The following is a 21,365-nucleotide window of genomic DNA, read 5'->3' on the forward strand; positions in this document are numbered from 1 at the left end:
AGCCATTTTAAAATCTATATAAATAGACTAAAAAATTAAAATATTTAAAATTTATGCAAAGTAAGATCTAACAATTTATGTCATGAAAAAAGTCCAATACGAAAGATACAATCCGAACCTCCGAAAAACTAATTCAAAAATACCATACATTCTCCACTTGTATAAATGCTCATCTCCCAGGATGAGGCTATCCTTGCTTTTAGATCCTAAAGCAGAATATCAGAATGTATGATCAAAAAAGTACAAATTACAATTGCCACCCAGAAAAATAATGAAAAGAATGATACGCCACATGGAAGCTAAGAGCCTGTGAATTGTGATAAGAAGGTCTACCTTCTTGTGCATGATCCTACCAAGAAATGGAAAGGTGGATTACCATGTCTTTTTGCCTAAAATACTGTCAAGAGAGACCTTTCCATGTAACGCATCGTCAAGGATCGAACTCTCCATTTATTGCCACGGCCGGGTCACATTCATTCCATCCCTGTCGCTGCGGTGAGAGAAACATGGAAAGACCTGTCCATGCCACTTCCATCTCGAAGGCTAGGGAACTAGTTACGGGGAGATTCCAAAATCACTATAGGCTCGTTTAGTCCGTAAAAAATATTTTTTTAAAAAATATAATTTTTAAAAAATAAATTAAAAAAATATCTGAAAAAAATATTTTTATCATATTTAGTTGATTATAAATAAGTGACAGATTTTCAGAGGACTTATATTTGGTTGATCATCCACTTTTCTAGATATGTATAATTTCTACTATATCCTTAATAAAAATTAGGTTTTTAATGCTTCTTTAATATTGAAGGATTTTTTTTAAAAAAAATTAAAATAGATTGTTTTCCAGCTTACGGAAAAATAATTTTTTCATATTTTTCGTAGAAATTTTTTTTATAAAATATGAAAATTATATTTTTATGAAAATATAATTTTTTTGTATTTTTTTGAACACTCCGATCAAACGAAGGATATTTCATTACTTTTTCGTTGACCATTTTTTTCCTTTTTTTACGAAGCAAACCAACCTATTAGTTGAATCAAAGCTGCACTGTTCAGTTTCGGCTTCCTCCTCATTTTAACCCAAAGATCAGCTGCGAGTAATCGTGCCGGCGGCGTTTAGCCTCACCTCGAATATTTATCTAAAAAAAAATTTTAAATATTTGTAAAGGGCTAAAAAATTAATAAATACTTTTCGGCTAACGATGATATCTTGAGTTGAGTTGTTACATTAGCACATCACGGAATCTTTTGAAGTCAGATAAATCTTTTTTTGGAAAAGTAAATTATACGGCAGATTCGGTGGCATTCTTTGACTCTTTGACTTGGAAGCCTACAGCATTTATTCCAGCTTCTCTTCTTTATATTTTATTGTTTGATCCTTCTAGTTGTATCTACTTTATAATTTTATTTTTTTATGAGAGAGAGAAAGAGCTTAATAAAATATCGCCTGCTCTGTCTATCTCCTCTTTTCTGGTCACTGATGCAGGACGGAAGTACGGATTGAAATACAGAGAGAAAGAGGAGAGGAAGAGGGGGAGAAGAAGGGAAGGAGGAGAAGAGGAGGAGGAAGAAGAAGACCAATTTTCATTCATTAATTCATTAAAAACCTAAACATGAGGATGGACCCATATATATAGGGTCACAAAATAACAAATAACCCCTACAAATAAAATAATTCCAAAAAGCTCCTAAAATGACAATATGCAAATAAACCCAAATGACAATATGCAAATAAACCCAATCAACATAAAATAAATCAATCTAAAATAAAATCAGGCTGGCTGAATCGGCTGGAACCCGCTGAGCTGGCTGGATCCTGTGGCGACCGGCTGACCTGGCACTGGTGTCCGCACCAACTCTCCTCGAGTGGAAAGAAGTCGACCTCGACGAAAGCGGCTCGGTAAAGCCCCGGTAGTACTCCAACAAGTATGGGTCAATCGGCGGTATCTCCTCGCGCTGGATCCAAGTGTAGCCGGACCTTGGTCGTCCTCGCCAACGAACCAGGAAATGTTGGATGCCTCCATCACTGGTAAAAACTATTTGCTCGGCTAAAATAGAATCAATATACTCTTTTTGTGCTCGATGGGGGGTAAAAGGAAACGAAGATGGCATGAAATCAATAATAGGATAAACATCAGGCGCAGGAGAGTGTGCAGCAAAAGAGTCATCAGGGATTGCAACCAAATCTTTAATATTAATAGTAAGGCTATGACCGAAATCAAATGGAAAGTCAATGGCATAGGCGTCAGTGCCATCCTTGTGCAACACCCTGAATGGTCCAATACTAAGAGACTGCAATTCCTTAAGATGGATCATTACGTAACCCCAAGTTTGAAATTCTTTAGCACGGAAATCAGCTTGCATCTTATACTGAGCAGTACATGCATGAATGCCCTTATGGATTTCCTGATACAACTTATGAATGTGTTGTGTAAATGCATATGCAGGCTCAGAAATCCTAATATCAATTTCGATGGGTTGTGCGAGGGCATATCCAACTACACTCATGGTAGACTGGTCAGACTCGTTATCTGACTGTGCAAGCGAGCTAGGTGGAGTGTGGGTGCATCCTAGGGTTTCAGGTTTGTCATCACACTCTTCCTCAATGTCCTGAATGTCATCGAGGTTTGGTTCATAGATTTGCTCCTCTAAATCATCTATGTCACCTCCCTGCTCTTGCTGAGCAATAACGAAAAATTTGTTCGCACATTGGGAGGTAACGTGACCAAAACCTTGGCATTTGTAACACCGAATTTTGGAATGTGGTTTGGGAGGCTCACCAAGCATTCCCTTGCCATTAGTGTCTCGGCCTGTGACATGGGCAATAGGAGGGGGCCTATGAGTAGTGGACCCTACAGAAGGTTTGGACCCTAAGGAATTAAGGCCGGTGGGAGCGCTCCGTGTGTCAGGGCGCCTTACAAATGTGGACTTAGTGTTCCATCGGTTTAGGAGATCGTCTTGGTAGTTAAGGGGCAGGTATTTTTCTTTAAGCCTCTCTTTCATCTCTACCCAATCAGTTATTTCATGTTGATGTCTCCTAGCTAATAGTTGTTCAGTGTTTTGCCAAAACAGCTTAGCTCGACCAAGGAGTTTCATTCTAGCGAATCGAACTTTTTTGTTCTCAGACAGATTGTACCACTCAAAGAAGTGGTCCATTTCGTGTAACCAATCGGAGAAGACTTTCGGGTCAAGACGACCGTCAAAAGTGGGGGCTTCCACCCTAATGCCTCTCATTACGTCTTCATCAGGGTCACGAAGAGCTCTGGGTTCTACGTTATGTCGGTAACCTCTATTCATATTAGGAAAGGGACCTGGTCCTCTAGGGCGAGGGTAGGCATAATGGTGACCTGGAACATGCCTATTATCAAAGTTGTTTGCTTGGACTTGGGCATTGGTATTTTGGACTTGAGCATTAGTTTTTTGGACTTGGGCATTAGTGTTTTGGACTTGAGCATTAGTGTCTTGGATAGCTTTTAATAAGGCTTCGATTTTGGAATCCATGCCTAATTGGGACTCAGGATGAGATGCGTCACGACCACTACGTAGATGCATAAAATGAATGTCAAAATGTATGATCCGACCAACTATAAATGTTCCTAAGTAGACCTAATGCATGAAATGAATTCAAAATTGCAAAGTAGATACTCAATATAATCGGAAGCTAACTCAAGCAATTGAAATTGGCTTTGAATTACGTAACAAATTCAGATAAGTAGTTGCAGTCAAATAGTACTAGTTTTCAGTGTGTTGCAGGATTGCACAGAGCCTCAAAGAACTTCCAAAGATTAGGTAGCCCTACAATTAATAACAAAGACAGGCCACTACTAGGGTTTTGGGGTTGTTTGGAGTGGATGTGTTGAATTTTAGGAAGCAATATCAATAGAGCACATAAGAGTTAATTAATTCTAAATTTAGACAAACAAATAAAATTTGCAGTAAGGAAGAAACCTGACCTGGGTTGGGGCGACGATCAGATGCAAATAGCGCAAATCGGGTCTGAGCACAGCAACTCGGTGGGTCTGATCTCTGCAACTTATGGGCCTGATCAATTCTGGTTGGTGGGCTTGCGCAAGAAAGGGCCTGTTGAAATTGGGCCCAAAAGGCCTGCGGGTTAGGGGCCCGCAGCAGAGAAAGCAGGGTGGGCGGGCCGGAGTGAGGGTGGGCTTTGAGAGGGGTGTGCGGGTGGTTTGGGCCCGATGAGGAAGGAGGGTGGTAGGGTGCGCGGAGTCGGCCCGTAAAGGAAGAGGAGGGGGGGGGGGCGAAATGAGCCTGAGGTGGTGTGAAGAGGGTTTCAACATCCCATGATGAAATAAAAGAGGGAGGGAGTGGGGTGAGTGGGGGGAAGGCGGTGGAGTGGTGGTGGAGGCGGTGGTTTTGCGGCGTGCGATCAGAGGGGGGGCAGCGGTGAAGTAAGGAGGGGAAGGAGGCAGCGGTGGTGGCAATCGAGCGGTTGCGGGAGCGGCGGGGACGGCGATGGCAAGGCGGCGCGGCTCGGTGGGGAGGGAGAAGATGGGGCTCAGGCGATGGCGGATCTCGGCGGCGGCAGGAGGCGGCCCGGGCGGAGGCGGGGAAGGCGGAGCGGCACGGGCGGAGGCGGCGAAGGCGGAGCGGCACGGGCGGAGGAGCTCGGGTGGGATGCTCGGTGGCGGTGTTCGTCGACGGGACGATGGCGGCCACGGATGAAGGTGAAGCGGTGCTGCGGGGAGACGAAGGGGGCACGGTGGAAGCGGCGATGCCGTAGCGACGCTGGAGGCACGGCGGACGCGGCGACGGATGAAGAAGATGACAGGTATTTTCCTTTTTTTTTTTCTCTCTTTTTTTTTATTTTTTTTTCTTTTTTTTTCTTTTTTTTTCCTCAACAAGCACGTGCAGTCACGTGCGTTTTTTTTTTTTTTTTTTTTTTTTTTTTTTTAACCCGACCGAATTCGGATTAGCGGGCGCACCCACTTCGGTAACCCGCTAATGGCCCGGCTTCGTCGTGGAAGTTTGGGGCGAAGAGGAAGGGTGCAAGTGGTTACCGGGTTTTGTGGCAACGCGCCGCGTGGGACGCGGAGTCGTCCGGCGAGGTCCTGCGGCTGGCAAGTGGCGATGAGGGCGGACACCAGCGCTCGGCTTCTCTCCTCAGATCCGGACGACGGGGGACGGCAACGGGGCTTTTCCCTTCTTTTCCTCAGAAGGCTTGGGAGTTCGGCTTCGGAAGAAGAAACGGGAACGACAGCAGAGGAGAGGGAACAGGGAATCTTCAGAAAACGCCCAAAACATTTTTTTTTTTTTTTTTTATTTCAATGCTGCTTCCCTGTGATGTCTGTTTCGCTCGGGACAGCCACTGAGGGAAACTTGGCCGCACGGCTTCAGAAGAAGGGAACGGGCTCTTTCTCGGCTGAGGAAGAAGTCTGAGCCCTCGCGTGAAACCAATGCTACAGTAGCCAGAAAATTTTGAAACGTGGCTATGATAAACTGGATCGAGGCCTTGACAGCAGGGGCAAAGCCGGCCTGCTCTGATACCAAAGCTGATGCAGGACGGAAGTACGGATTGAAATACAGAGAGAAAGAGGAGAGGAAGAGGGGGAGAAGAAGGGAAGGAGGAGAAGAGGAGGAGGAAGAAGAAGACCAATTTTCATTCATTAATTCATTAAAAACCTAAACATGAGGATGGACCCATATATATAGGGTCACAAAATAACAAATAACCCCTACAAATAAAATAATTCCAAAAAGCTCCTAAAATGACAATATGCAAATAAACCCAAATGACAATATGCAAATAAACCCAATCAACATAAAATAAATCAATCTAAAATAAAATCAGGCTGGCTGAATCGGCTGGAACCCGCTGAGCTGGCTGGATCCTGTGGCGACCGGCTGACCTGGCACTGGTGTCCGCACCAGTCACTGTCGTAGTTAAAAATAAAATCAAATAAAATATTAATATATTTATATTTATTTTTTATAAATATAAATATTAATCGAATGTAAAAATTTATATTTAGTTTAAATGAACATGGATACAAATTGAATACCAAAAATATGAATATAAATTAAATAATTAAACCTTATAATTATCAAATTAAAAATATTACTAAATAAATAATAAATCAAATCAATAGCATATTAATATAGCCATTTATTTTTTAAAAATCTACAAGTGCTATATAAAAATAGATAAAGTTACAAATAAAATTAAATATTAAGATATAGATCGGATAGTTATCTATTATATTTATAATTATTTTTACTTATTAAACATAAATATAAATATTAAGATTAGTTAGATAGCTAAATTTTTATTTATGTCTGAATAAATTTTGGTATAAAAATAAATTTGAAGGGATATTATATAACCTATGTTCTGTTTACGACCAGGAGGGCCACCACGCTACTTTAATGTAGTTCCTGCTTCGCGGCGTATCCGAATGGGCATGAAGCGGGATTTTTTGTGTAGCATACAAAGGGTAAGGATTTTATAGTCCATTTACTATTTTACTTCCTCGCGATGCAAGAGATCGGATCGAGATGTGGTAAACGTACGCGAGAAATAAACCGGTCATTTGGGCTTTGCTCTGTTCCTTGTAGCTTTTTGCCTTTCGCTCGCTTCTATCTTTCGCTATTCTACCAGCTATCTATTCAGTCTTGGGGTTTTTATTTTTTTTTTGATAAGAGACTAGCTTGTGTTAGCTCCGAATCCCTACGGATTTTAGAATTTTGGGGGTAATTTGGAAGGGGAGAAGGAAGGGGGAGGAGGAGAGGATGGCAGACCCGATTCTGAGTTGCTTCCGCTGCGGCGCTGTCGCGGTGCCGCCGGCGTCGACGGCGACGGGGCCGAGCCAGACGACCTCGATCTACGAGACGCACCTCGGCCTCGCGGCCCTCTCCTGGTCCCGGACGGTCTTGGGCCTCTCACTCCGGGCGGACCTCCGCTGCGCTGGCGGCGGAGCCGCGGCTGCGACGGAGGACGAGAACGATGAGGACGAGGAGAGCCCCAGGTTCCGCATCCGGCCGTGGATGTTCTGGAAGCGGAGGGGGTCGAAGCTGTTTCACCTCAAGGACCAGCAGCAGCACCGGACGGTGGAGTTCTCGTGGGACCTGACGCGGGCACGGTTTCCCGCCTGCGGCGGCCCCGAGCCGTCTGCCGGGTACTTCGTCGCCGTGGTGGTGGGCGGCGAGATGCTCCTCGTCGCCGGCGATCTCGTTGACAAGGCCTACAGAAAGACCAAAGTCGCGAGGGGAAAGAGCCCATGGAACTCGATCCTGATCTCGAGAAGAGAGCATGTAGCCTTGGGGGAATCCGGCGGCGGCAGATCGTACAAGACGAGGGCGCGATTCGGGGGGAAAGAGAGAGAGATCTCGATCGATCTGGAAACGAAGGAAAAGGAAAGGGATGTGGGGATGTTGTTGGGTGTCGACGGCGAGATTGTCCTCCAGGTGCGGCGGCTCCGTTGGAAGTTCCGTGGGAGCGAGCGGGTGGAGGTGGAGGGCGGCACGCGGATCCAGGTCTCGTGGGACCTCTACAACTGGTTTTTCCAGCGCAAGAACAAGGCCCCCACCACCGCCTCCGCCGCCGCCGCGGCGGAGCTCGGGCACGCGGTGTTCCTGTTCCGGTTCGAGTGGGAGGCCGGGAAGGAGAGGCATTTCGTGAAGGGCTTCGGCGGGCCAGCGAGGGGGGTGTACTACTATAAGGGGATCGGGGGGTATTTGGGGAAGAATCGGAATCGGAGCGAGAGCAGCAGCGGCGACGGCGGCGGCAACGTGGAAGGGAGGAGGAGAGGGAGGAAGAAGAGTTTGTTGAAGACGACCTGCTCCTCGCCGTCGTCGTCGGCGTCGTCGGCGAGCAGCTCGACGGTGATGGAGTGGGCGAGCCCCGAGGAGACGGAGCTGCAGAACGCCGACGGGTTCCTGCTCTTGGTCCACGTCTGGAAGAGCTAGCAGGTGCATTTTGGGAATGACGACATGGGGGATTTTTCTTTCTTTTTTTCCTGGCCTTTAAATCTCTTTAATATTGTGGACTTTTGGGGGCCTTCTCTTTTTGGTTCTTATTGTAATTTGTGGTTTTTTCTTAAAAAAGATCAGAAATATGGAACTGACTAATTTGTGTTTTTGGATTTAGGCATATAGCTGAATGAGAAAACAAAAGGAGCACGGTGGAAATTAGTAAATTTAATGAGAATACTGACTTTTCGAATGAACGGGAGAATAATATGATTGACCTGTCTTTGCTCTTCTTAGATATATGATATGTTGCATGTAATTAGATTGCTTGTGGGCTGTGGTATGTTCTGAGATGTTTTTTTTTTTCCTGGTAGCTGCAAGGAATGCAGCAACATATTGAAATTATGAAGGCTTGTCCAGACGTTGCCTTTGCTTTCTGGGTGTGGATTGCTAGCGAGCGAGTTTGCTATTTGGGATTGATTTAATTGTTGGAAAATTTTTTATTTATTAAAATATTTTTAAAAAAGTTGATATTTGAATATATGATATTTGAAAAGGTATTTTTTGTATATTTGATTAATCATAAAAAATAAAATAGTTTAAAATAGTTTATGTTTAATTAAATATTTTATTTTTTAAAAAAGTTATATAAAATATCTGTAATGCTTTTAATAAAAAAAATTATTCTACTCTATCTACAAACTTAATAACACTTTGAAAAAAATTATTTCAATTTCTACCCAATAAAATTTGTTTTTTAAAATTGAATATATATATATATATATATTTATAAAATATAAATATTTATTTTTTGAAAAAAATATTATTTATTTATTTATTTTGAAAACTGTAATTAAATATGAGATATTTTTTATTTTTTCGTTCATGATAGTTTTTCTACTTGAACTAAATAAGTCCGTGCAGTGGAGAAAGAAAAAAAAAATCAGAAAGCGTACACACATCACATCCAACAAAAAAAAATTCTTTTATTATTGTTGAAAAATATGAAACTAATCTCCCAGCTCATCTATCCCCTCTCTCCCAGCTTATCTATCCCTTCTCTCCCTAAGACGGAACCTACCGGTTGCCATCTTAAGACTACGTAAGCACATTCTAAATTATTTGTTGATGGGAAATCAGGGTATCGAAAACAAGCAAATCTATATGTTCTCAACTCAATCCACGGGCCAAGCTATCCGAGCTGGCGGCGGTCACTTCTCTTTAACCTGTTACAGTGGTGACACAGAACTGATATAAATCTAGCCACATTCAACTTAAATCAATATAGTATTTGACTATTTCCAGTGATCAAATAGAACATTTCGGGAGTTGCTGAATTTGCGTGGAATTCCGAGGTTTTAGGTGAGTGCAATCCCACCCACAGCAAAAGAAAGATTTTGATTGACTAAACTTCTCCCAGCATTTTTTTTTCTTTACTTTCAATAAATTTCTATAAAAAGTAGTATCATTATTTTTCACTTAATATAAATTTATATTTATATTTAACATTGTATTGAAAATGCATTAATTATAGTATATCGTACCGAACCGAACGGTACATACCATACCGTATCGATATTATGCTAGTGTAACATCGGTATGAAGTCCGATACTAATACGGTGAATTTTGCTTTTTTTTTTTTTTTTTTTTTTTTCTAGGGAGTTTGGAGGGAGGGGAAGCTATCATGCAAGGTGGTGGGACCATGCCTTTACCAGTTGCACGCGTTTTGCGTGTGTCCCTGCAGTTCTCCCTCTTATTCTTCCCGGGTAGGCGACATGGAGGGTCGCGACGCAAAGTTAGAACCTACGCTGCCCTGGATGGGCTGATTTGACCGGTTGACGAGGAGGTAAGCATTCCCAGCCGTAGATCATATGCTGGATTTATTAATGCTTGAAAATGTCGTCCAGCGACGGTGATGGATTCCACGGTGACGGATTCCACGCCCGTGAGTCAACAGAGGACAGCGGAGCGAGAGGCAATGGAGACCATCCGTTGGCTGTAAAAGCCTAAAGGCTGAAGTCCGTCCTCGCTTTAATCCTCGTCCACAAACGTTTGAACGGCTACTGGAATGTTCCCACACAGGCTTGAAAAGTGGTAGATGAGAGATTTTTTTGTCAAAAAAAAAAGAAGGTTATATCTTAGATCTTTTAAACAACAATAATTTAAGATTAATGATAGATCATTTAAATTGAAGGTCTAAATTACTGAATATGGAAAAAATACATAAAAACTATACTTCATATATTTGAATAATCTCTAACTTTTATATATCAGGCTGCTAGAAATACATGAAAGATGTCCTAAGCTACAAGTATTTTGGAAAATGATTGTTAAAAATGTAAAATATCTTCAGAAAATAATCTTCAAAGCCCTGAACAGAACTACCTAACGTCACTTGGTTATGCTTCTAAATGTAAGATCCAGTCTCTTTTTCCCAGCATTTTCCAATCAATATTGGTAGAAATGTAATTGAAGGACAGAACTTTAAGGATAATAAATGACACAATATACCTATGATGAGCCAGTACTCAAAACAAATTCTGCTGTTTTGTTCTGGTATTAGGAAAAAAAAGTTATTTGAGTTATATGAATTTGGAAACTTCGATTCCATAAATTTTGTAGGGTTTTACATCATTATATTACAATATCTCATGAAATAAACCATGTACAACATAGCATTTGCCCATTTTAGTTGTCACAATTTGATCGATGACAATATTCACCAGTCAAAAGTATGTTGTCATTTTTATTCCAGATTCAAAAAAAAATCTGCTTCTTAATTCAATACCTGAGGGTATCCCTATAAAAAAAACTTACAGAAGGCACTAAAGCTACAAAAGTAACATACTAGGGTTTCCAGGCATTTTCAGAGAGAAATAAAATGATCCTTCACATAATGGGCCAAGTACCCACTCTGACCAATAATTCCTGCGACTGTTCTTTAAGAATCTATCCATTTACCTGTATGCAGATGCAATAGAATGAGGTTTGAACTTTCTATTGGTACATAGAAAATTCTCTCACATAAAATTAATTCAAACTGCTCCGGCTTCCATACTGATGAAAAGGAAAATAGTCTGGCTACCTTCTTCATGAAGCATTCTTTGTTGAAGGCAGCAATAACTACACCATATTAGAACAGAGAACTAACTTTGCGCCTCCATGCATCCATTCCACAAAATTGTCCAAAATTAAGGGCCAAGCAAGGTTTTGAGTCATAATTGTTGAGGGATGGGAAGTTTATCTGTAACAGGAAAAATAGAATTTTCAATGCCTGTACTAGAATAACAGGCAAATGGAAAAGATCATAGACACACAATTCATGGGAAAACTTATAAAAGATGATCAAAAGTGTAATAAAATCATTGTAGCAAATGGTTCAGAATCGTACCTCATTACAAAATCGGAGAAAGCCCATTACTGATCCAGGTTGATTACCTTGTAATCATGTTGGTACTGCAGGGTTCAAAGTACAACAATTTTAAATTTGCTTGGTAAAAACTGCAAAGCATAGAATTACATACTAAGAAGATAACTGCTGGAAATCTAGCAGGTCTACTGATAGATGATTTAATGAATTGATGATTGACCTTTACACCAAGCTTTTTAGGTTGCAGAAGATACATAAACTGAAAGAAATATTGACCTTGAGATACTCAATAAATTTGTCAACCTGCGGACTAAATAGGAATCCTAATACAAGATTCAGCAGTTCACAGGCATTCTCAATGTCTATGCACTTTTGCTTGTCCTCTGCAGAAGTATATGGCGTAAAATTACAGTTTAGGAATGTAAGGGAAACAAAAACCATAATCCCGTAATGTTAAAATCAGAAAACTGAAGACCCAAAAACTGGCAAACCTGTAAGGCAATAATGAAATGCATATGAATAGAAGTCCAAGAAATTCGATGGCCATGTCACCTTCAGAATGTTGAAACAATACAAGCACATTTTCATGTGTTATCAAGGTACAGAGAAAAGTACATGAGAGCTTAAATTAGGCAGAAAGTCGTATGGGGAAAATCCATATAGAAAATAGGGGCTGAATAGACCACAATTTAGAAAAACAAACTGCATGCTGACCTCTTTCACCAATTCAGGCAGTGCCTTCTTTAGTTTGTTGATAGTATCAGCACGTAGTTCCTTTAGGCCTCTTCTCCATTCTTCCTGTCACAGAAGGGAGTAATATGACAGACACATTTGTGATTTGTGAAAAAAGGAGAAAAGAAGGGGGTGGCGGGTGGGGGGAAGCAAAATCTAGCTAGTGAAGATTACAAAAATACATCCATTAAACAGCAAGACATCAAAAAATTATTTAAACAATTTTAGAAGGAAGATATACCAGGGTAAAATATCCTTGTTTTTTGGCTTTCATTTTCCTGATAAACTCATATCAGTTTAATTGGTAGGTAACATATGAAGGGAAACATATGTTACAAAAATTTGTACAAGATGTCAATACTAGCAAAATGGCAGGTATAAAATATATTACCAGGCAGGCATAAGCATCCTGACATCAGTATGATCAACTTCCACGTCAGAACAGAAAGACTTGATCCCTCCAGGGCTGTTGAAAAGAGTAGAGTAGTGTAAGCAAAAATATGCACCAGCAGACAGTTACCCAGAATTGATATCAAGCCTCAAAAAAAAAAAAGAAGATTACTTAATTTTCTAAACAAAAATATCAGCCATACAGTTAGCTTCCGATTCAAAAATAATTTTTCTAAATAACATGAAAAAAGAAATATTCAAAAACATTGTACACCAAAATTTCGAAATGAGAAGGCAACAGGGCCCGAGTATTACACTTAATAAGCTATTCTACAAAATACATTGCACAACTTCAAGAAACTTGCCAGGAGAGTAGGTCGATATCGATAACAATAGGAGCAATAGCAATAAATTCATTCAAAGAAACGATGAAGCAAGTATCCTATGCTAATATTTTCCAACCTTATGTGAAGCCTTCTTAGGACTTAATGCTTCACGGCCAAACATATATAAATGGGACAAGGCTTAGTTTGTAGTATTACTCAAGTGTTCCTCCATGACATTAAAATAAAATGATAAGAACTATGTATCTACTATATCTATCTTGTCACTGTAATCAACTTAAGTTTATCTAGCTAGTTGCTACTAAATATATGAGTTTAGAAGACCTTTGACATGGTGTCCTTATAGTTTTAGTTTTGCCACTTACTGTCTGCACATTAAATTTCTCATAGGTCACGATGCCCAAAATGGAAATTCAACAATTTCTTATCAGTTCGCCTACAGTGTGCTATATAGATTTAATAGAAAATCAATAGAGTGAGACAGACCGGCTAGCTATGTTATATGGACCATATGCCATGCAATAAGAACAGTGCATCTGCAAAAGATATACAAAGTTAATATGCTCAGGAAATGGATGTGTAGTGAATTGATGGACAGCAGATTTGAGGAAGCCTAGCTGCAACACCATTGGTGCAGAACCACCATTATTAGATTGATCATGTGTGGAAAAAGATTTCCAACGCACTGAGAATACAGATTTACATGAAAATGCCAACAACAAGTCCAACATAGCTTGATTAGTCTGCGTCATACACATGATTATTTGGTTTTTCCATGAGATTACTACTCAAACTCTCTGTATTCATGGCAGTATGCTAGAATGTCGGAAAAGATCTGGTTCAACCCCTTGAAAATAGTCAAGAAAAGAGATCATAAATTGATTTCCAAAGTTTTAGGCAGATGAACTTTGTCAGATAGTGTTCCATATTTAATCATGGCAATACACGTATTTTTGTTGGAAGACAAGCAGATAAGAACTTATCATTCTATTATCTAGTTCATTGTCTATCAAATCTTCTTTCCTAATAAAAATACCTTATCTATACTCCAAAATGAAAACTTGGAGGCCGTGATAAATCTAATAGCTATTTCTATAGTGAGAAGCAGAAAAGGGAGAAGGCAGAGATGCTTCCAATGAAACATAGGGTGCTTGTGCCTTTTCCCTGTGAGAAGCATTTGTAGGCTGTTTCTATCTTCGCAGTTATAAAGGCAGAACTGTAGTTACTTGCATCCTTAGCTAAAATAGACTGGCTCATTGGTTCTGCTTCCCATGCTCGTCCAGCAACAGATAATACAATACACATTCACCAATATAATTCTATAATAATAAGCTCCACCAAGAACCTAAGCATATTGGTGCTTTATGAATCATTCTGGACAATATATGAACCAGAAGCTATTCTATGCCAATACAATCTTCTTCAGCCCTTGCTACAGCTTCTGTATAAGTTTTCTTCAAATCTGTCCTTTTCTTTCATTTTTGTCCAAGCAAGTCTGAACCGCTCCTTTATCACAGCCTTCTCTACTCTTAATTATGCATGCACAAACTTTCTAAATTGATTCTCCACATATATGAGGAAAATCCGAAATGAGGTATGCTTTACAAAAAAACGTAAAGCAGATATAAGGTAAGCTCCACCAAGAACCAAATCATATTGGTGCTTTATGAATCATTCTGCACAACTTTGTGAACCAGAAGCCATTCTCTGCCAATACAACCTTCTTCAGACCTTTCTACAGTCTCGGTACAAGTTTTCTTCAAATTTGTCCTTTTATTTCATTTTGTCCAAGCAAGTCTGAACCCCTCCTTTATCACAGCCTTCTCTAGTCTTAATTATGCATGCACAAACTTTCTAAATTGATTCTCCACATATAAAATCAGTATGCTTAACAAAATTTGTAACTGTAGATTCCCCTCATTTATTATTGCAGCTGTGGATGGGTGTGGCCATGAGGGTGGGTAATCATATAACCGAGAGGAATTCCCCCAAAAATTTAGAAAATTAATTATTATGGTTATAACAATAGCAGTCAATATAGTAGATCATTATAGAAGAGGTACTTCTTTACTATTTTCATGTAGAAAATATGTGTAAACAGTTGGTATTAAAGATTATTTTCTAGATTTTTTTTTGAATTTTTCCAATTACATTATATATGGCTACATAGGTCCTCTATCCAGATTTTGTATGCGCTTTCTGATTCCCAATTACATCATATATGGCTATCCCTTTCTTGTTAAAACTCTTCAATAGAAATCCAAGATCTTGACTATGATAGCTCCACAACTATAAGTGGCATAGATATCCTCTACTCAGATTTTGCACATCTTTTCTCACTTCCAACTATTGCCATTCCTTTATTGTTCCCAACCCATCAATAGAAATGAGTCTATAATTGTGAGATTCATAACTAAAATTTAACCATCCATGGCAAGATTTATATAGCCTTATCTCTTAAAACTAATGATGAAAAGATTTGCATTTTTGCCTTCATTGGCCTATGTGGATTACGGGATTGAAATTAATATTTATCAAAGTTCCTAAATGATATTATTGATAATTGTTGACACAGTTGAGAATTTACCTATCAGAATCTGAAAATTTTACATGTCCAGTTAGACCATGAAATGGGATTGAGGTGGGCCCATGAAACAGTAAAAATAATTTTCTGCAATTTAGGAGGTGGTTGGTCTTACCAACATAACCAAAAACTAACCTCTCGGTTTACCATCTAAGTGTCTTCATATGCTCTCATTACTTGCTGTTTCCAGACTAGATTTAGCCCCCCAACCACATATAGAAAACAAGGTAGGGGGATTGGGAAAAATAAGAAGCAAGGGAGATCGAGGAAGACATGTCTTGTTAATTTTGTGGAGAGTGTGTCTACATTGGAAAATAAAAAGGCATCCAAAGACTAGAAGTGGCAACAACATTATCATTGCAGGGGCGATTGGCTGTGGAGGCAAGGGAGCGACGAACTATAGCAAGGACAGGTTTCAGGGAAATACTATATGGTGAGGAAGCAATAGTTTCTACAGAATTTATCCTTCACATCCTTTCTATTTAATTGAATTCATGTAGCTGCAAAAGGAGATAAGTTAAAATCTGGATCCTTGGTTGGATGAGGAATTTACTTAATTGATTTTCTAGATGTTCAGATTTTCAAAGTGCCCCATATGCTAAGGGTGAGAAACCCTGGTAACAATGAGGCTAAGACAATCAATAAGATTTAGATTAATGTGTGTATCTGGAGGAAAAAAAGTTGTGCCATCAAAAGGATGGTAGAGGCTTGTCTGGAAGATGTTTCCACAACCTCACTGTTAATAGCAATATCATATATGAATGATTGAGATAATTATATTTTTCATTAAGTATTTTTATTTCTACAGACAATGATTATCTCAATGAAAAAGAAACCATCCGAGACACTTTGTGAGGAGACTTTACCTACGATATCACCTGATATTTCCAACGGTGCCTTCTTGTTTTAAACAGACTCCAATCCCAAATACAGGGCCCTAAATTTATAGTGTTTCCTCTAGCTTGAATTTTTTAAGTACTTCAACCAGCACATAGAAGATATTGTGAGCCATTCCAGAAAAAAATTAATGCTTCCATGGATCCGCATAAAAGCAAAGTAGCTGAAAGCAAGCTCTAATACTTTAGAGCTAATCATGGTATATCCTAGAAACTTGTATTTTGATATAAGTGGACCATGTATAAATATATCTGAATTATTACTGACAGTGTAAAGCCAGTGATATTATATGCAGAGGCATCAAAAACACCTAAAGAGGGTCCCATGGATCAGAAAGAGTTAACTTCCATATACTCCCCTTACTCTCCCTTGTCTTCAGCAGAATCATCAATGTTGTCTTGCTGCCAGAGCCATCTCGCCCACGTAACACAATCACACCAAGCCTCATTTATCATTACAACTAAACCTAGAAACCACCTCCTTCATGAGTTAGTCCACTAACAAGAACAGCTCTTGATCCCTTATACTTCCAGATGCAACTCAACAAAGAATAGTAATCAGATTGAAATAAAGCAAAAGAACCAGTGAGAGCATTAAAGATCACGCATCAACTCAAGATTCAAACTTTTTTCTCTATTGCCTTATTTACATATGAAGATCATATCACCACAAACCTCCTCCATCATTACAACTAGACCACGAAAAAAAGCCGCCTTCTTTGCAATTAATTCCATCAAGATCCTAACAAAGAACAGTTCTTGATTCCTTAAACTTCTAGAAGCAATTGAACAACCACCAATAATTGGTTCGGTATAAGGAAAAACAATCAGTGACATCAATTAAAGATCGTCTATCAACTCAAGATTTGAAATTTTCCCCATGGTTTCAATATACATCTAACGATCATCACCAAAAGAACAAGTAACAAGAAAATAAACAACTTTGGAATCGTATTGCTGATGAATTAACGTCCGGGCATACAATAATCACCACAAGCGTTAGCAAGGAGAAAAATTACCCAAAATTAGAATCCCACTGCACATAAACATGGAAGAATTCATAAACACAACAAGAAAAAAACACGAAAGAACTGATCCCAACAAGACCCAACTGAACACTCCCCTCGTGCCAAGGGTTTGTCCGAACGATAAAGAGATAACAAAGAGAAATGCAAGAATTCGAAGAGCTAGGGTTTAGAGACAGGGAGAAAGATCTAAAACTAGATTACCGTAGCGAAAGAGATCAATCATTCTTAGTGTCTGTTTTCCATGATCGTCCTGTCAATCCTTCGTTCTCTTGGGAACAGTTGCGTTTATCTATTCCCAGCGTCCGTCGATTCGATCAAGCACGCACCTGTTTAAGCAGCTCCTATCACGTTGTCCCCAGTTCCCCCCCTCTCCACTCTCTCTACGTGCTTGATTTCATGCTTCCGACTTCCGCCGTAGCCTTTTTTTTTTATTATTTGAGAAAAACAGAAACTAAGCATATTTTCTATTATAAAAAATAAAAAAAAAAAATTTTATTTCTAATTTTTTTAAAAAAAATAGTAACGATATTTCTAGCTTCTCCTAAAAATATTTTTCTCAAATTTTCTTTTTTATAAAAGTATTATATATATATATATTTATAAAATATTGTCTCACTTTAAAGTTATAAAAGTATTTTTTAAAATAATATCAAATATGTTGTAGTTATTTCGTAACATTATATGAAAAGTACCTTTTTATAGGAAGAAAAAATAGAAAAATAATTTTTTTTTAAAAAAGCTAGAAAATCTAATTTGCGACTTGAAGCTTTTTTGATCTTCTACAATAAGAGAAACAAAAGACCAGCTCCTCATCCTTGTAAGCCTTTCATCCAAGAACATGTAGAAAACTAAATTTGTATGGATGTTATTATTGCATTGGGTGGCCATCAAATGGAGCAAACACTTTCATATCATCCAATAAGGAGCTGGTACTAATTCATGGAGTCTGATCGTTTGCAAAGAAAGATTCAGGGAGTCATCATTCAACATTCTTACGCGCCTAGGATGCGCTTAATTTGCCAAGTACTAAAGGAGGCTTTTTTGTGCATGATGTATCCACCATCCACTGAATGAATCCCTGAGAGGTTTTATGGTACAAAAGAAAGATGCTGCTAGTCCCTCTGACATGTACAGCTTCAACTTTTTTTATCACAGATGGAAGGCTAGAAATGGGTTAGCTTGGGCAGAAAATATAAATTTCTGCAGGGCCGGGATCAATACGAGATCAGGCAGGCCCATATGCCCCTAGTTTCCAGCTGCTGTTTAAATCCGGGCCTGCCAAACTTTGCACATGAACAATGTTACATTAATATTTCACCTGCATGAATACTTGTACCCATAACTTTTCTTTATGATTCTAACTTCTTTTTTTTTTTTGGTGAGACGGACGGATCATGCATATTTGGTATGAATATATCAAGCAAAACTAGAAAATAAAATATCACAGAGCAGAGGTGGGATGATTGGCACATTAGTTCATAAAACTTCACTAGAACACTGTACTGCATAAGAGACGATGCAGTCTGCTGTCCCATTCGCCTTCTATAGATGTGCCTCAGCACCAAGTTCACATATCTAGAAAGTGATTTCCACCAGGATTCCAAAGTTAGCAACAAGCTAGTTCTTTTCAAATGGGATGCCTCAAAGGTTACCTCTTGGTCCACTTCTCCTTTTAAGTCTCTCTTTTGCTCTTCTAGTTCTCATCAAGATGGAAGTATTCAGGAAACATTTTTTAGGCGAGCCTTGAATGCATCATTTCCTGTTGACCTTTAGACCTTTCTTGAAGTTCCCTGAAGAACCTTGACGCTGCTGCCTTCCCCACCTCTTGAGTTGGTCGCTTTGACTTATGTACGTGGGCGCGTGTATAAACTTTGTGTAGTGGCTTTCTTTCGCTGCGTGTCAACCTAGTCAAGAAAGGTATAAGAGTTATGAGGAGTAGGCATTTCTCCATTAAAGAGGCCACTGTCATTTAGGTGAAATTTGGTCTTGGCAGAGCTGTTTCACTTCACCTTTGCACGCCTCGAATCCAACTCATTTGAAGGTAAAAAAATGGAACGCTACTAAAGATTGTCAGCTGAAAACCATTTAATTAGGCGAGTTCGCCAATATTTTGAGGTTTAATGTTAAAATAAGGCCCTATCATACCCTTTTCAGTCGTACGGAAAGTGATCCAATGGATTACAATCATGAGGAGTTCTGAGTGGGTGAACATGAGCAAAACAGAGCAAAGGAAGAGCCATTAAAAACCCAAGACAGGGTAATGAATAAAAGCAAAGTTGAAATCAGGTGGCATCGATTGAAAAGATCACGAATGGCCAGAAAAAAAGGAGTATTTGTAGGATAAGAAGCATGGAGAAGAAATAACGTGAGACTCAGAACACAAGGCATGCTTCTGTCTTGCTAATTTTACGGACCTATAAATCTCTTGGGAGGAGGAAAAGCTCATAAAGAAAGCCAATGCCCTGCTCTCCGTTCTCCCAACACCACAGCATCAAATTTGAAGCTATCAACCGTGTCATAGCTTCAGTGGGGATGCCAGTGGGTCAAATCCCAAGTCCCCGCGTGACCTGATTGGATTAAACTAGGTATTTATTTGGTCTAGGGTGTGGACCCGTACCCACCTCGCTTGCTTTGTTTTGAGTCTGGTGCTCTTTTTGCATTAGCCAAGCAAGTAAATGTATTAGTCTAAGATCCAATGCAAACCTAACTATGTGTCCACATATGGAGCCAAAGCCCATCAGAAGATGGCTTGTTAAAGTAAGTTTGTTCACAAAAAAATAAGATTGTCACCTTAGAAGATGGCTTGTAAATCGAACACACAAATATATATCATGATGTAACAAAATGCTACTATAAAAACATGTTCTCTTAGCTGAATAATGAGTCTAATTTTCTCCCTCCAGTCTCCAAAATTAACTAACCAATTTGCAGCTTCATGAGCTGCCATATTTACAATTTTGAAAATTGTTGTTCAAATGCTACACTTAGAGTTGTTCTTAACGAAGTGGAAGATTTGTTAATGTCTTTTTCTATTATATTACACATTCATGAACTTTTCGTAGAATATATCTATATGAGAGAAAAGAGCCTAATAGTCTTTAGACTTCGTAGTGCAATCCATTGGTACTGCTGCTTTCTTCTGCTGGAAAAATGGATCGTATATCAAAACCCTTTTTTGGACAAAGTGCCAGCCCAATCTCAGCCACCTCTAAGCATGCAAAGATAAAGCTCTACAGCTTTAGGTTGTGTTTATAGGGAGACCAGCCGGCGGGTCAAAAGTTTGGGCCTTTGCCTAGGGTCAAAGCTCTGGTGCCCTACCACCCTTTCTCAGAGGCAGCACCAGCTTCCAGCCTTCCAAAAATAATAGTAATGGTAATAGTAATCTGAACGCAGTTGGAATTTTTTTTTACAATTTAGTGCTGTTTTCCATCATTATTCCGAGTTCCAAAGATCCACTCCCTATTACACCAACCCCTTCTAAAATCATAGAAAGTCCACCACCATCAATTATCCACTGGTCCTCTCTATCCCTCGTAAAGAAATTCGTTCAACAAAGCACATATGTTATTGACTTCAAATGTTTTCTATAGCCCACCAGATTCCATGCTCCGAAAGCAGACAGCACCCAAGGAAAAAAGAGCAAAGGAACTAGTGTGAATTGGATCATCTCGTTTCCAATTCTTTTGCTCCTTTATTCACGCCTTCTAGGAGGGGGCAATCCCATACCAGAGTGGGAATGAAAAGCTAGTTTGAACTGGATGGATAACACAATATCCCAACTCTTGTTTCCATCAAACTAGACTTGGTTATGTCGTTGTTCTCCAAATCCATCAAACAATAGCAGCAGTTTATTATGGTTCCTTCTTTTACCAAGCCAAAAAAAAAAAGAAGAACCAATTTCCCATGCAACTAATTAGTAAAGCTGTCGAACAGGGCAGCCTCACAAAGGGCTATCCAACTTCCTATCACTTTGATGTCGACTTTGTAATGGGGATTCCAGCATCTTTAAATTCACTCAATACTATACCCTTCAGCACCATTTCTACTAGAACGAATGTGCATATATTGTGTAAATAGCACTGCAGATCTACAAG

General features: G+C 39.4%; 1 protein-coding gene and 1 pseudogene across 1 annotated transcript; one reads left to right on the forward strand and one right to left on the reverse strand.

The window, feature by feature from the left end:
• Positions 1 to 6,302: 6,302 nt before the first annotated feature.
• Positions 6,303 to 8,179, forward strand: LOC103719024. The gene has a single exon (XM_008808075.4). The coding sequence runs from the start codon at positions 6,748 to 6,750 to the stop codon at positions 7,921 to 7,923; it is 1,176 nt and encodes a 391-aa protein (XP_008806297.1). The 5' UTR covers positions 6,303 to 6,747; the 3' UTR covers positions 7,924 to 8,179.
• Positions 8,180 to 10,509: 2,330 nt separating this feature from the next.
• LOC103719043 lies at positions 10,510 to 13,392 on the reverse strand (annotated as a pseudogene).
• Positions 13,393 to 21,365: the final 7,973 nt, after the last annotated feature.

The sequence above is a fragment of the Phoenix dactylifera genome, chromosome 7 (assembly GCF_009389715.1).
Source record: "Phoenix dactylifera cultivar Barhee BC4 chromosome 7, palm_55x_up_171113_PBpolish2nd_filt_p, whole genome shotgun sequence".
Lineage (NCBI taxonomy): Eukaryota > Viridiplantae > Streptophyta > Magnoliopsida > Arecales > Arecaceae > Phoenix > Phoenix dactylifera.